The sequence below is a fragment of the Apis mellifera genome, linkage group LG6 (genome assembly GCF_003254395.2).
Source record: "Apis mellifera strain DH4 linkage group LG6, Amel_HAv3.1, whole genome shotgun sequence".
Classification (NCBI taxonomy): Eukaryota; Metazoa; Arthropoda; class Insecta; order Hymenoptera; family Apidae; genus Apis; species Apis mellifera.
In genome coordinates, this window is record NC_037643.1 from 2,026,599 (window position 1) to 2,043,867 (window position 17,269).

Below are 17,269 nucleotides of genomic sequence, written 5' to 3' on the forward strand. Positions count from 1 at the left end.
CTACTCAACAAATACATATCGTCGTTAAAAAAATCGAGTATAGAAGAAAATAATTGTTTACCATTTTTAAAATAATTGAAGTAATTCGATATTTTATTCATTTTTTTATATTTAAATTTCCTCGATAAAACGACAACGGTTTCGTTTTCGTCCTACGATAAAAGCAATTTGATCTTTCGAAGGAATCGTTTTCGAAAAAAAAAAAATAATAATATAAAAATTTTTCTACTCGACAAATACATATCGTCGTTAAAAAAATCGAGTATAGAAAAAGAGAAGAGAATAATTGTTTACCATTTTTAAAATAATTGAAGTAATTCGATATTTTATTCATTTTTTTATATTTAAATTTCCTCGACAACGGTTTCATTTTCATCCTACGATAAAAGCAATTTGATCTTTCGAAGGAATCGTTTTCGAAAAAAAAAAAAATAATATAAAAATTTTTCTACTCAACAAATACGTATCGTCGTTAAAAAAATCGAGTATAGAAGAGAATAATTGTTTACCATTTTTAAAATAATTGAAGTAATTCGATATTTTATTCATTTTTTTATATTTAAATTTCCTCGACAACGGTTCATTTTCATCCTACGATAAAAGCAATTTGATCTTTCGAAGGAATCGTTTTCGAAAAAAAAAAAAATAATATAAAAATTTTTCTACTCAACAAATACGTATCGTCGTTAAAAAAATCGAGTATAGAAGAGAATAATTGTTTACCATTTTTAAAATAATTGAAGTAATTCGATATTTTATTCATTTTTTTATATTTAAATTTCCTCGACAACGGTTCATTTTCATCCTACGATAAAAGCAATTTGATCTTTCGAAAGGAATCGTTTTCGAAAAAAAAAAAAAATAATATAAAAATTTTTCTACTCGACAAATACGTATCGTCGAGCATAGAAAAAAAAGAAGAGGATAAATTCGCGATGAGTAGAAAACGCAAGGGCTGGAATATTTGCAACCTACCAAATATAGCTAGCTGTGTATCGTTACAGGTATCCAAGCCAAATATACATCCTGGATGTATATGTGCAGGGGCCAACGACCGGATCGCGTGTACGTGTGTGGGCGTTTCGCGTAGCGTGTTCGTGGCTTATGCCAACGGCTCATAACCAGGACCCGGAAACATGTGCCTGGCATTCCCGTATCCTTTGTGTGGATCGGCGCAGCAAAAATAAGACACGGATGTGTTTCAGCTTGGAATCTCTCTGAAAACACTCCACAACTTCTTTTCTAGATCTAACGGCAACGTTTTCAAGCGTTGAAAAAAGTGGATTCCTTTCCCCCCTTCACCTCTTTGGTAATTTTGCAAAAAAATCAATGCTATATTCAGTGAGTTTTTTTTTTTATTAGGAGATTGGAGATTTTTTTTTTATTTAAATTGTTGTTATTATTTATAGTAGTATAATATATGGGTAAAAGATTTAAAATTTTAAGAGGACGATTCAACGGGGAAAAATTTATGTTAAATTGTTTACGCTTTTACTTTCTTTCGTAATCCAAGTTGGATGAATAGTGCACAAAAGAATATTCTCGTCCAAGAGGTCCGCTTCTGGTAACCATCATGGTGACTCACACGCCATGGAATGAATAACTTCGGGGCTCGATGAAGCATCACACTATCTTTTTTAAAAATTCTGCATAATCAAAATTTCAATTCAAAATGTATATATATTAATTTTTACACGCGTATATTTATCTTATTTTTCAAAAGCTACACGTTTTTGTGTTGAAACGAATAATAATATGTTGTAAAGAATATTTTTAAAATTATTTCAATTTATCGTTCGAGTAATTTTTAATCGAATAAATACGCATTGTTTATGCGCCATTTTAACGCTATCGCGAGCGCAACATTATCGTTTCCTAAAAAAAAATTTTTAATCTCAGCTTTTAAACGCATATCAGATATATAATACATTACACCGCATCGATAATGAATTTTACTAAGAGATTCTATCTCTTTTTCGAGGTTTTTCATATCGAGATCCCTGGGATAAAAATTTATAAAAATTAATTTTCAGAGATTGTACAAATGGTAATTTTTCGCTGTAATTAAGAAGAAGATCGTTAAAAATAAATCGAATTTTATTTTCGCGATGATGATATTTTTTTTTTTTAAATTTTGTTTACATCATGACATGAGAAATGGATACACGAATATTCGAATCGAGCGAACGAAACATGACACTTCTCAATAGGCAAACAATCAGTGGAAGAATCTGTTAAACGAAGCCTATTAGCTTAAGAACGAGAAATTAATTCACTATACATCTATAACCTCCAACGTCGAGAAGAAACTTGCAAATAACACGCGCTCAGTTACGCAACGGAGCAATGCACTCTTCACGGGCAATCTATTCATGCTTCAAGGCCAGCCGCTAAGCAGTTTTATGGGCTAGGGTTTTCAGTTTCCTACCATGGCCATCGTTTCCTTCACTAAGTAATTCTATTACTCCGTGCACGTATAGCTATACGGAGAACCCGGAAACGGCATAAATTACTTAAAAAAAAAAATTATCGAATCTTTGATTTATTTTTTGCAAAATCGAAATCTATTCTAATAATTTTTCGAAAAGAAAGTTGTATAATTAATCGACAATTTTATCACTCCATTAAAAATGGAGTTTTATTGTAATTCTTTATCCGCTTCGAAAAAGAACGAGCAATCATTTTTTCGTACCATCAAGCGTAATATAGAAAAATTACTAAAGCATAACGAAGTGCTCCTCTTTTGAAATGCGCGGAAAGATAAGAAGGTTGATTCGTTGGGAATACGATAGGCCGTGGCGACAAAGGAAGACAGATCTAAGGGACGAGCACAACGGTCAATGGCCCGACAAGGTCGTCAATGCAGAGTGCGCGAGCTAGTTCTCCCTCTGTAGCTGAATTTTGCCGCCAGATTCCGTGGTAATGTGCGTGCGTGTGCGATCACATGCACGATGCCTAGGCAGCGGTTCGTTCAGAGCAAACCGACCAATCACGGCGGTCGGCTTCCTTTGGTCCTGGCCAATGGCCGCGTGGGACCAAGGTCGCAGCGCTCGCACATGTTTTTCCTTCGCCTAGTTATATATACTCGCGCCGGGCTGCACGATCGGGACGATTCGCGAGGGCAAGGAGGAGAGGGGAGAGGGAGGGAGCCAAACACTCGTTCGGGAGAATTCGGGCGCGCGAAAATCGACGAGTGGTGGTGGTGGTGGGGGTGGCCGTGAGCTTTGAAACTTAGTCGCGCGGTCGAAAAATCGGCATCGATGACCACGTGTGCCGTGCAATCGCACGTGGATCGTTTGCAACGATTAGAACGTTTAATATATAAAATGTTCGTGATGTAAATAACATTCTAGGCGGAGAGTTTTTATCGTTTATACTTGTTATTAATTAATCCTAACGTTTCTATATACATGATTTCTGAGTATTGTTTTGCATAAAACATAGAACAAGTGATTTTTGTCATCGGATGAAAATATTCAATACGAGTTCATATATATATGCTTGTGATATTTAAATGAGAAACGGTTTCAAAACAAAGTGATATAGATTCATGAGTTTTTATTATATTCAAATGAATATCGAGATGAATAGAATAGACTTATTTAAGTTTTTAAATCGATTTCAATCAATCGAATAAGCAATATATTGTAATTTCTAGCTATTTTTCATTTTCATAATACGAATAAATCACGTTACCTTAAAAAAAAATGCAGTTTAACAATTCCATTACTTTTCTTCAATTTTCTATTATAACTATTTTTCAAATTTTAATAAAAAAATCTCTAAAATAATTGGTAAAACAAATTAATTTTAAAACAACTTTAAATTTAAATCATCAAAAATATAATAAACGAAAATAATTATTTAGAAAGTGGAATAATCTTTTCGAAATATTTCCAAAAAAAGATATTATTGCATAAAATTTCACTTATAAATATGCGTCTATAACGTGTCAATATATTATTGAGATATTCTGAAGAAATAATTTTAGAGATCAAAACAAAAATATATATAAATACGATATATGAGATTTACTTATTACAATTATAAACAATTTAAATTTGCGTTAAACGAAGCAAATTTCAATCAAATATAAATATATGATAAATATAAGTTTAACATTTTTTTATAGCAATTTTTGCGTTTGTTTTGGCTTCTAGAATCGACTTACCAAAGATGTTTCACGAATATAATTAATTCCCTGTATAAACACATCACATTTGCGACTGACTTTCAAAATATATAACGAGTAAATTAATATCATTATTTTTAATATAAAGATGAATGTTAACAACTGTGATGATTTTTGCCAATGACTTTTGAAATACACAAGCTTGGTATGGATTATTAATAAAGATATTTCTATTATAAAAAAATACTCTTTTGATTACATTTTAATCAATCCCTTATATTAGTTGCGTTTAACAAAATTCTATGTATTTTTTTGCAAATATTAATTTGTTTTGATTTTTAACAACATATTTAAAAATAATCGAAATAGAAAATTCTTTTAATTATTTAAAGAAAAATCAAAGATATGTATTCGATTTTATGCAAAAAAAAAATGAAAAATTCCTATGTATATTCGGCAAGAGAAAAGATATCGCAGTTATATTTATACGCGTTGTGTCTGTTTCAACAAAGACCATAAATGCACGCACGAGTCTGTTAAGCCAACGGGTTGTGTAATTATGTCATTGACCTACTTAGTCTCCCGATGATTAACTCTCGATTCGAGAAGGAATTATCAGTACGTGGGCACCTGCATTTAACTAATATTTTACGATGTAACATCGTGCACAATATTGATGTACGATTTCTTTTTTTTATTTCGCACGCAAATTTAAAAAGCGAACGCATCGATCTACGTTCGCGGCCACATGGTATTTAATACCCTAGTAATCTGATAACAGCAGCAATGCTATCAACAACGTGAAATTTCGCAACTCTGCGTTTGCCTTGTAATACTAACAAAACGCCGAGCCTTGAAATCACCCATAGTTCCACGCGTTTCACAAACATATATTTTCTTTTCAAAAGTCAGAAAAAAAATTAGCCGTTTAAGCAAGAAGAATATTTTTACGTTTCGATATCTTTTTAGTATTTTATTATTCGATTAATTATTTTTATTAACGAGGGAGAGAAAATTTATTAAGAAAGAGAAGAAACATCGAATAAAAATTTTAAATGTAAATCTTCCAATATCCTCAATAATAATAAAATCGTTCAATTCTTTTGGAAACAAACAAATAAGTACCTACCTTAACTATATATACATCCAAGGTGATAATTTCAAGTACAAATTCTAACGTGCATACAAATTCCAAACAAAATACATTTCTAAGTTTACGGTGCGCGCGTGTATCGACCGTAACATAGTAAACAGAACTATCAATCTTGTTTTTCTCCGTAGAACCAAGCAAGGTCAAAGGGGATCGTGCAGACCATGTTATTTTGCATTTCGGTCAACACTAACTAAGAAATAAGTTCACATTTTTTTTTTTCTGACTACAAACTGATTTTCGAATCAGCATCACTCGAGAAAGAAATACTGGTTTCATGGTGTAATTGTACGATTACGGTACTTTTTATCCACACTCGAAAGTAGAATCAGTATCGTTCGTGCTTATGGTTTCTAACAGCAAAAGAAGGTTCTCGTAACCGGATTGGCAAATATTGTTGATTGTACCATAGCCTTTTACCGATTGAGCACAGCGCTCGATCGATCACCGTGATTGCACGCGGAGAACGAGAGGAACGCGACGCGTTGTGAAAGCAACGCCAAAATATTTCAACCGGCGATGAACGATCTGTTGGCGTATGGAGATTGAATTATGGTCGTCTTTCATCGAACTGGTACGCCGTCTTGTCGGTTAAGCGAGTTGTTGATATCTTGCTCTCTGAATTAAACGATTAGACGTACGGGTTATTCAAATGGGTGGAGAGGAATGTAATGTATTTTGGAATAAATGAGAGATACGTGGCGTTTGTTATTTAACATTAAAATTACTCGGGACGTAAATACATGTGTCTAAACATACGTAATCTAATAGATATGTAAATGATTGGCGTGACATGTCGAAAAATTTTGAATAAAGTTTATTCACGTAAACTATTTAATTTTGAATCGAGCAATTGTATTTATCTTACGAGTTTTATATTTAGAGCAGTATTATACCGTGTGTATTTAATAACAAAGAAAAAATTACGTATTTTATTGATATTTTATATTTTTCTAACAACAAATACGAATTTAAAATGCGAAACAAATATTCCTTAGATCAGAAACATTTTTAAAAACACGTAACAACATTGAAAAATTTCTTATTGTTGTTTTGATGAAATGTACAATTTAAAATAACATATTTTTGTCGACAACAAAAACGAAGATTAGTTTTTCTAGAAGCACTTGTTTATAATAAAAAAATTTAAAAATGAATTTAACGTGTTAAAAATATCAAAATATTTACTACTAATAGAAATTAATTTAAATTTCTTAAGGGATGAAGTTTAATAGAATTAAATAATAATTAATATTAGTAATTCTATCTTTATCTATTATTTATAGAAATACCATTCATTTCGAATATTAAAATAGAATTAAAAAATTCATCGAAGTAATAGTTTTTAATATATTGTAATGTAGAAAAATTATTTGATCAAAATTTGATAAGATAAAAAAATAAGGATGAGCGAAAAACGAGAGAGAGAGAGAGATTACGAAAGTTTGCGAATTACTAGCGCGTGTACGAATACGAATTGGTGAGAGACGGAATATGATGTCAATGGCCGGCATCCTGTTGCATCAGAGCTAACCTTGACTCTAAGAAGTATATACTTCGCTTCACCGAGTTCACGAGTTTACGAGTCAAGTACATTCACTCCCCATTTCTCGGTTGTCCCCTTTATATCGGCCGCGTATTCGAGCTTCTGAAATCGTATTTATTCCATGATTTATGATCGTTCGATCTAATCATCAAATTCCAATCCCTTTTTTCCCCCCCCTCTTTATAACTCGAATTAATTATTCAGAGCAATTATTATTCATTTTTGAAATACAAAAAACTAAATAAATAATAATAAAAACTATACAAAAAATGAAACAATACATTTTTTTTATATTCTTATTCTTGAATAATTTTTAGTGAAAAATTACAAGCTGTTTTATTTACATGATCCTCAGCTTTTTCAAAGGGGATTCGGAAATCTGAAATCCGGACACAGACCGCTTTATGTTCGCGAATAAAAATAGCGACAACGTGTTACGTTCTGCCCGAGAATTCTCTATATTTTTGAATCGCCGTTCGAGATTCAAATGGCGGAAGTGTACCTGCGTTCACGAATAGTCTTATCGGCTAGATAACATACGTTTTCGTGTTATTTGTGCTCGCGAGTGTGTCGTTCGATTCGCGATCAATGAACGATGGATAACCTAAATCGTCGACGATCATCTTATTTTAATATCAATATCGTGAATAATCATCAAAAATTGTTTAAAAATTTCTAAATCGAGATACCATCTTTTAATTAATTTTCTTACTAAAACGCATATATAGATATATAGATATTATTTACTTAATCTATATATTCAAAATAAAAATTATAATTAGATTGGAAATTCTGCAAATTAGAACTTATACCAAATTAAAAGAATATTTATTCGAAGCAAATATCCCTATAAATTATCGGTAACAATAGTTACCATGTACAAGTCATGAATACGACTCTGTCGATAACAATAAAATCTACCGAGAATAAATAATAAAACTTGATCGTAAACTATCGTGTTTCATATGAGCCATATATTTTTTAAATGTATTAATAAATTTAAACGTAAAATCAAATAAATGAAAGGCAATATTTCAATAGTGTTTCTCACGATTTGTGCACATGCAGCCACGTATAACCGCTCCTAGTTGCAACACGAACTAGCGGCACGGCCTAATTTCCTGCTCGTGCCCGTTTGGTTCATCTAGATACGTATGGTGTCACTAGTGCGCGTTATCGCGTTGCATTGAACACAGTGACCCAATAACAACGATTGATCAAGATAATAGATAATCGCCTGTACAGCTCGTATCGCCCATGGATTTGATCAAATCGCGTTCTTTACGAGCAAAGTATAATATCTTCTAAAAATAAAATTTTGTATCGCGTAATAAACGATACACGCGACGAACATATTTCTTTCCCTAGAATTATCGCGAATAATTATTTCGAACGATCGTTAAATTTTAGACTTTTTTAAATACGGAAAAAGTTTTTGATTATTAAATTATATTTTATACTTTTTTTTTATACAAAGTATTTAAAGTTTGAAATATTTTTATAAAATTCTAAAATTGTGACCTTACATTATACGGTTCAAAACGCGCAATAAATAATAAACGAAGAAAAAAGTATAATATTCGATCCCATTTCAATCGATTATTAAATATCTCTCCACCGTATGATCTTGAAAGAAGGGAAGAAGAAAAATTCGAAGGATGAAAAATATCACAACATTCGTATTCTTAGAACGCGTGGTATGCAAATGGATGCAATTATTTAGGTCATATTCAAATGAATTTTCGGTCGCGATCGCCGCATAAGAGGCCGGCTTTCGCATCTAAGGACACCGCTCGAGCACGATCAAACGGTATACGAATACGGTTTTCTAACGTTCCACGTGTCGCTTGCACACTTCGTTTAATTTCACGCCTCGCACACATTCAGAGGGGCGCGCATACGTGCAGCTCACGAGCAGCACACACTTTCTGGATCTGTGATAACACTTGTAAATTCCGATTTGTACGTAATTCTTCTTCCCCCCACTCCCCTCTCTCTCTCTCTCGAATATTTTCGTATCGCAGATACACGTGTTCCCACTTCGTGCTTGACACATTTCTTATGGCGAAAGATTTATGTACACGAATCTTATCTTTTCGCCTCGATACGTTATGCAACTCCCAACACTGAATCAGTATACCAATATAAACGAGCGCGTTATTATATGCGCTCCATTTTATTCCTCTTAGATATTTAATTTTTCGCGAATAAATTTTAAATATATATGTAGGGAAGCAATAATATAATATATAAATTCAACTCGAAAGATAATAAATATTTTATAATAATTGTTTTCTAAATATCCAGAGGAGAAAACGATCGACACAAATAATTATAAATCTATAACATCTCGGGTTCCTGCGCAACCTCGTCGCACGCACACGCAATCGTTCGTTGCGTGCCAATACCCATCCACAAGCACACCACGTGCCGATATAACGATTCGTGCCAGTGTGCATCGTGTATGTACGAAGAAGACCGTGAAGAAGACTGTTAGATCTAACTGTAACCCAGACCTACTTTCGGCTTCCTTTGGACCTTCCCAGCGATTACATATATCCGTGCACCACATACATATACACGTACATCTATACACGCGTTGCCCAACCGCACGATCTCCTCCTCTTTGGAGGAGCATACTGAGTGCGTTGTTTCCTCCCCCTTTCCTCTGCCAAACTTCCTCGTCCTTGAACCCTTCCCACCCGACCCCCTTTTACGTTCTCACCCTCTCCCAGAGAACAGAGGACCACACTCCGGGCGACAAGGCATCGAGTTACCCTCTCTCTCTCTCTCTTTATCCAACTGGAGAGAGTGGTTTGGGCTTTTCGTCGACTTTCTTTCGCCCAAAACAACACAGGTCCTCGTTCTATGAGGAGGAGGCTGGAAAGGAAACTTTTCTTTTCCAAAGGGAGAACTGTAACGCGGTGAAATCGGGACGCGCGCGTGTGGAGAAAGCGTTAGAAAGAGAGGAGAAGAAGGGATATAGAAAAACTCTTATCGCGAATCATCGATGAACGGAAACCTTATTTTAATTTGTTAATTTTAGATAGAAATTTATCTCGAATATTATTAACGGATATTTATATTATTAGAGGAAAGATGTTTACCAAAGTATATAATATAAGCGTTACAAAAAAGAGAAAGCTTTTAATTAAAATCTGCGTGGATCGACAAATTATTGCCTTGTAAATTTTAATTTTATATATATACACACGCACACGATCTTCGATTGTTCAATCGTGGTATCAACTTTCATCGATTACGTTATCCAAGCGAAAGAAGACCGAGCACAGTTAGTCTCTGTTCGATCATGAAGAGGAAGAAAACAGCGCGTGGTGGGCCGATTAATTAAGCATGCGGTTCTACGATCTTCGATACACGACTTTCTCCGATATATCATTGTGTTGCATATATCAAATTCATGATTGAATGCAGCGTCGAAATATTTAATTCGATTCCTTGCTCGCTCTTGTACGAGAAGATAAGAGAAACTCGTGCCTCGAAAGTTGCACATTCTTGTTTATCCAATAAAGCGCGATAAAGCGACTAATATCTATCTTGTACACAATAATCAACCGTTATCGCCGTTGCTGATATGTCATACGAAATTTTACCGAAATCGTTTGTAAAGCCTTCGCGTGTAAGTCGTTGCACGCGACGAGTCAATCGTTTGTTCCTTGCGAGAGAATGTGAAAGTATATGTATTGAATATCACGTAACGAAGCGAAGATCACGTAATAAGAAAATCGTCGTATACACAAGTTTTTGATATACACGGTGTCTTTTTTTTTTTAAATCGAACGAGAGATCGAAGATTCGTTCGAACAAAAATCTCATTCGTTATTCGCGGAATTATACAATTTTGAATTGCATTAATCGATCGAAATGTTTAATTTAAAGTTCGTGAAACTTATCGTGTGAATGATAAGTCTTCAGTCAAAGATATTCTTTGTATATAAAATTCGAGCTGCAATATAATTTCTAATACGATCTTTCATATAAATAACCAAACAACTTTTTGAGATTTTAAAGGGATCCATATTCCTACCTTTCTTCTTCTGCATTAATGAAATGAAGTTACTGATTAAGGAATCGTCGATCACGATGTAACAACATTCACACGTGTGTATAAACAACGAATTGAAATCGAGGTGAAAACATTGGAACAATGTCTACAAGCACTATTACGTAATCACTGTTATTCGCTTATATATACTTATTTTCGTATCGCACAATTATGGCTGCAATAAACGCAATACGATAACAAAAATTTTAACGCAATCATAACACTTTTTTATCTTTGGAGCAAACATAAAACACCTCCTCCTCCTCCTCCTTCTTCTTTCTTTTTCTTTTTTTCGTTACTCAAACTCTTCGCGAAGAGCGCGATCGATCGAACGCACGACGCGCGTCGAGGAACGACGCAATGCAACGAGCGCGTTGCACCGCGGCTCGCTGCGAACTGCACGCTTTTGCACGGACGAATCCGTAAGAATGTTGCATTCGTCTCATGGGGGGAATTGCGCACACTGGTAACACGCTGCACGTGTCTGTGTTATGCACGCACACAGAGGCACGCGCGTGTATAGAACGATGTGCAAGGACGGCGGAGATTCGCATGCATGCCGACTGACTCTGCGCGAGTGGTACGACTGGCGCCGCGCGATTGGTCGAAACAGGGGTAGGGGCGGGGCGATCGACGCCCGGTGCACTTGGGCTGCAGTCGCACACGTGCACCGGCTCGCGAATCGTGCAGCCGGCTGCATATGTGTATGCACGAGGTAGACAGGTGAGAGAATGTTCGCGCGTCAAGGAGTGATGGCGCCGCTTTGATCAGACATGGAGGCGCACGAGCTTTCCACACGTGAGATATTGTTTTTCCGTAGCGATACGAAAATTTTGGTATCTTTTTTTTATTAAACTGATAAGCGAAGGGAACGAGGTTACTCGAAATATCGTGTTGTCACTGCAATCGTACGATATCGATATCGAGTGGCTCGATGGAAATCGGATTAAGCGATTATTCGTTATTTTTTCCGTTGGAAAGAATTATTAAGAAATTTGTTCGCGTATGATATTGTATGATTGTAAGAAACTTACCCTCGCAGAATAGGGTGACATCGGTAAGACTCTCGCTTTTGAACAAATTTGAGAATGCTGTCGCTAAATTGCTACCGAAACTATTCCACTTGAGACAAAACTGTTGCTGGTGAGAGTCCATGATGCCACCCCTAGGCTCGACCCCGTGACCTTCGCCACCCCTGTCTCTGCCACCTTCAAGTAGGTATTTTCCTTCTTGATCGCGCTCGTGCCCAACAGTTCTTTCAGCTGTGGTACAGAAAGCAATGTTTCTTTACAAAACTATCCTTCGAAAATTCGAACAAATAAAATTTTAAATTTTAAAGTGTAACCGTATATCGACTAGAAAAAATTTTATCGAATATACGTGTTCACAAATTATTCGTAAGTAAAAATCATCGAAATATATTAAGTGTCACAATATATACAATATTTATTAAAAAAAAATCGTGCCGTTAATTTATTATTAACCCAATCAATCAATGAGAATATCGATATATCGAATAAATCTTGTCTCCGAATCACAATGGAACCGGATTTCCGTGATACGAGCGATAAAAAAAACTCGAGCAAAACCTACCAATGCTTAAAACCGTATTACCATCCGTTCGAATCAACACCGGTGATACATCGGTGATAATCGCGCACCATCCGTGACAAAACAAAAATTGTACACGTTTCGGATCACACTTGAGTCGTCACACAGGATGCACGATTTGTTTGATTCTTTCTTATCGTTCGAATTCACAATAAACAGAGTACTATAATCTCCGCGCCGGTCTCACCGCGTACACGTGTCCACGCGGCACATGATCCTCCGCGAGAGTGGTCCTCGATCGCACTGACGTCGCCCGTTGGTGTTCGAGCCACGAATAACCGTACGAGGAACGAATGGGAATAGAAGAGGAACGGATCGAAGACGCGTGGTACGTTCTACCGGTATCTGAACACTGGCCGCGTACACACACTGAGGAATAGAGTCTTACCCGGCCGAAATCGAGTCACCGACTTGCATCGCGCTAAACACGCTCTGTCCGCCCTCTTTCTCCCTCTTTCACGACCGCGTATCTTTGTCCCTGTCGCTCTTGCGCGCTTCTCTCCTCGTTCTGCTCACAGCGAACGACAGAGGCGACGAGGATATATGGTGTACGCGCGCGAAAGAATGATCGGTTGATCGCCGTCTATATACGAGGAGAGAAAGGAGCAGTGGTGACAGAAGAGAGAAGAGGAATCGATGGCGGGTATCGCTGCGTGGAGGAAGAACGTGAATATGGGTCATCGGTGCCGATGCAAATGCGGTTAGACGAAATAGTGTGAGTTCGGTGTACTTTCGGGGGACCGGGTGGCGGTAGTACGGTGGAAGAAGAGGGAAGGTCGCGTAGGTGGGAGGAGGGGAACCGCTGGTGGCGAAGGAAGAACCGGGTGGGGGAGAGGGGAGTAGCAAGACTTGACTTTTACGAGGTGGGGCGAGATTGCTTAAGGCTAGAAGTTTAGTTCGCGTAGCGCTCTCTGTACCCCCTCTTCTATGTCGCTACTAGTTCTACTATCTCCTTCTATTCTCGGCGCGGCTCCTTCTCTTCCCGCTCTTTGTCTTTGTCCTTTTCGTCTAGCTTCGTCTCCTCTTCTCGTCGTTTTGTCTCCTTGTCGTTCCTTCCCGCGATACACACCATCCCCTTCTCTAACGCTTCTAAGGTATCGCGCATCCCCGCCACTCTCTAATCTAACACGTGTCAGGGCCGAAACGCGAAAACGTGGCGCCACTTGGCAAAAACGATTCGAGGCGTGGAAGGGATCACGGTTGCACGCCTCGGCTTCGTTACCACACGATTACGTCACTGCCAATCGGAAAGTTTAATCGGCCGTGGATTATGCAGAACTGATCGAGAATGCATCGTTGAGTATTTCAATTTTTACTTTGGATCGATTCGAACTTTTTGGATATCAATGTGATTTGTATTGGTTTAAACAGTTGTAAAATGTATTTAAAAAAAATCTAAAACAAAAGTTTTCTAATACTTTGTATACAAATAATATATGAAATTGTATAATTTAACTTTTTCATTTTCTATATGTATTATTGTTATGTAGTTAAATTTTCAAATTTCAAATGTTTATATGAAATAGTTTACATTTGTCACGAATCAAATAATTAGAACTGTTAAATTTTTAAATTGGACAAATTTCCAACTTCAATAAAATATAAAAAAATTTATATAAAAAGCACTAGAAGCTATGAAACTATCGTGTTACACAGCAAATTTTGAATTGTTTTCGAAAATGAATCATAACGAATTTAATCTTCATTAAGCTTTTCTATCTTAATCGCATAGACTTTTCACTTCAAACTCCTTTAAGCGGATTATCAGAGAAAGTCATTCGAGAAAATTATGAAAAACTTAATATAAAGAATGCTGAGACTCAAAGTATTAAGGAATATTTGTCTTAGGTTATGCCGAAACTTGAAAGACAAACATAAGAAAGACTACATAAAGAGTTCGATGACAAGTAAACGACGTTCTTGAACACACACGTGTGCCACGCCTTATGTAACGCGACTGATTTCGACCTTAAGAAAGAATCATGAAAGAGAAGCGTCAAAGGAATGTAGAAAATATTCACGGTTATAAAAATTGCAGTTACGCCCTGTAATATGTTGTGTCTTTGTTGCTTGAAATATATAGGCGCGTGTTCGAGTGAGGTCATGGAGAGAATTTACGAGCGGTTGAGTGAATCGGAACGAAATGACTCGCGTCACTCTCCATATTGACAATAACTAACCCTTTCTGGTTAGTTGTGCGAACATTACAAATCATGTTCGTTCCTTATTTGATGATATTTTTTTATTTTACTCTTTATCTCTTGATATGGCGAAAAATAGTGTATATAATTGGTTATGAAAATATTATGCAAATAATTCACAATATTCTATTTTATTTTTAAATTATTAGAATAAGACAATAAAAGTCAGAATATATTTCTAAAAATTTCTTAATTTTAATATCAAAATACGTGATTAGTAAAATACATAAAATTTATTTCCATGTAAATATATGTATCTCAAATATTTATTAAAAATAGATTTCAAGTTCTTTTTTATCAATATAGGATTTTTTATAAAATATCAAATATAAAACGAAAGAATATTTTTATACTTTAATCAAAAATATGAACAAAACAATATAGATTAGATTTATTAAAACTCATATCTATATTATGAAGGAACGTTTTAAGTAGAACGTACCCCGTATTGCTCAGACGAGCGTAGAACCGAACATTCGTAAGCAACACGTTCATAAGAAATCTCGCATCTGTTCGAGATTTTAAATATAAGATACAATTAACGTGTTAATTCTCGCGTGAAAATAAATCGTACGTTATTAACTTCCATCCAAAGAAACAACGAAATGGTTATAAAATATACCAAAGATTCTAATCTAAAACCACTTATCACGCGATCCAAGGAAAATTTACGAATTCCACGTTCAGAGATGACACCATCGTAGAACATTGTTGAGTACGTTCCTGGTCCGCCAAAATTTAGTGTGCACTCCCTGCTACGGTATTGCGTGCGTGCGTGCAAGAGACGAGCTTCGTGAGGGGATAGAAGAGTAAAGGGGAAAGAGCGTAGGAGTTGTGGGGAAACGAGAGAGAGAGAGAGAGAGAGAGCTGAGAGAGAGGGACGTAACAGCAAAGAGTAATGAAAGGGAGGGGTATGAAAACGAATAGGGAAAGGACGAGAGAGAGAGGATAGATGGAAATTTAGTCGTTCGAGTATCGTTGCATGACGCTTAGCGATGGTTTTTCCTACGAATTTACAAATAATTTCATTACTCGAATGTTCGAAATACAAAAATTTTCTTAAAAACTTGAATAATAACGAAATAAACACATTGGTTTTGACAGTATAGATTTGAGTAAATCGTATTCATTATCCGATAATTCTTATTGAAATCAACGTTTTGAATATCGACATAAAAGCTTATTACATCAAAATTGCAATATTCTTTTTTTACGCGTAAAAAGTAAATCGGTATTTCGATCGAAATCTCACGAAGCCCTCCCTGCTCCTATAACATACATACCTAACTCTCTCTCCGACGTAACCCAAAAATTCAACATTCACGGTCAATCAATTCCGAACGCGTCTCGAGTCCATCGCTGACTGCGTGGCGCTTGGAGCAAAGGAAAGCGAAAGGGAGGGGGAGGGAAAGAGCGCGGCAGAGAAAGACAGAGAGAGAGCAATTGCGGCAGCGGTGATAGGGGAGGGAGATATTGCGCATGGGACGAGAGGAGAGCAGAGAAGCGGGGAGGGGCTCGCGGGAGGATCGAGGAGGCTCAAGGTCGCTGAGGGGCCGCACGCGCGCCCCTGGCCACGCACACACGCAATACGCGCACGCACACGCCTGCCCGGCGCGCTGCAACACGGGCGTGTGCACACGGAGTGGCGGGGATGAGTACGCGCTGCAGCGCGCACGCAGCCTGCGCCGCGCACGCGCACTATCACGGCGCGAGTTCCGCGGCCGCTGATTTCACGCCACATTGTGTATATATGTACATACGTTCGTGTATATACATTTATACATATATATATATATATATATATATATATATATATATATATATATATATATGTATGTATATACTAGGCGAATAATTCACTGGACTCTTATGGCGACACGTATTATGTCACCGGTTCTAAGGAGAAAACATCGATGCGCTATGTACAAATTTTTTCCTCTATTTTGGCAATCGACCTATAGAAAATATTTTAAAAGAAATGTCTCGAAACATGGGAAAAGAAAGAAATAGTTGACGATTCTTTCGCATATAATAAGCTCGGAAAAATGTGCTCCATTGTAATGGCATAACATTTCTCCAGAATTGACGTTTCGTTCGAGAAGTTGTACGACTGTTTTACGGCTTTGATCTCGCGATTCTGACAGGTTATTGAATACCCTCTTTATCGACATTAATAAAATACGTTCTTATATCATTAATAATAATGCAAATTAATAAGTTTTAATATAACATTATTTATAGATGTCAAATCGTCGTCATATATGTATATTAAACTTTGAATTTTGAAAAATGTTGTAAGTAAGTTTGATTAACGAAAGAGAAAGATGCTTTCGAAAATCGCATTTTCAAGAGCAAAAACATTCGCGTGAAACAACAATGGGATGATGGCGGTTCTTCAGGCGTTCTGCGAACCGAATTACCGTTTTTTTTCTCTCAGACAGAAAACTGCATTAGTGCATTACGCTGTGTAGCTAGTAACTGAATTATTTCGCCGATTCAATTAAGGACCCCGCTGCTCCCGGTTGTGTTCAATAGGTATGAGAGCGTGGCACTGCTTTGATAA

At 36.3% G+C, this 17,269-nt stretch overlaps 1 protein-coding gene across 4 annotated transcripts in view; it reads right to left on the bottom strand.

The window, feature by feature from the left end:
* Positions 1–17,269, bottom strand: part of LOC551086 (zinc finger protein chinmo) — a 61,187-nt gene that overhangs the window by 34,133 nt on the left and 9,785 nt on the right. For 2 of the 4 annotated variants that reach the window (XM_623485.6, XM_006557498.3), the window contains exon 2: positions 11,929–12,156. In XM_623485.6, the coding sequence (XP_623488.3) occupies positions 11,929–12,049 (121 nt within the window). In that variant the 5' untranslated portion in view covers positions 12,050–12,156. Of the gene's footprint in view, positions 1–10,876; positions 11,295–11,928; positions 12,157–12,487; positions 13,240–17,269 lie in introns of those variants that run through there. The other 2 variants (XM_006557500.3, XM_006557502.3) reach the window with 2 other exon arrangements.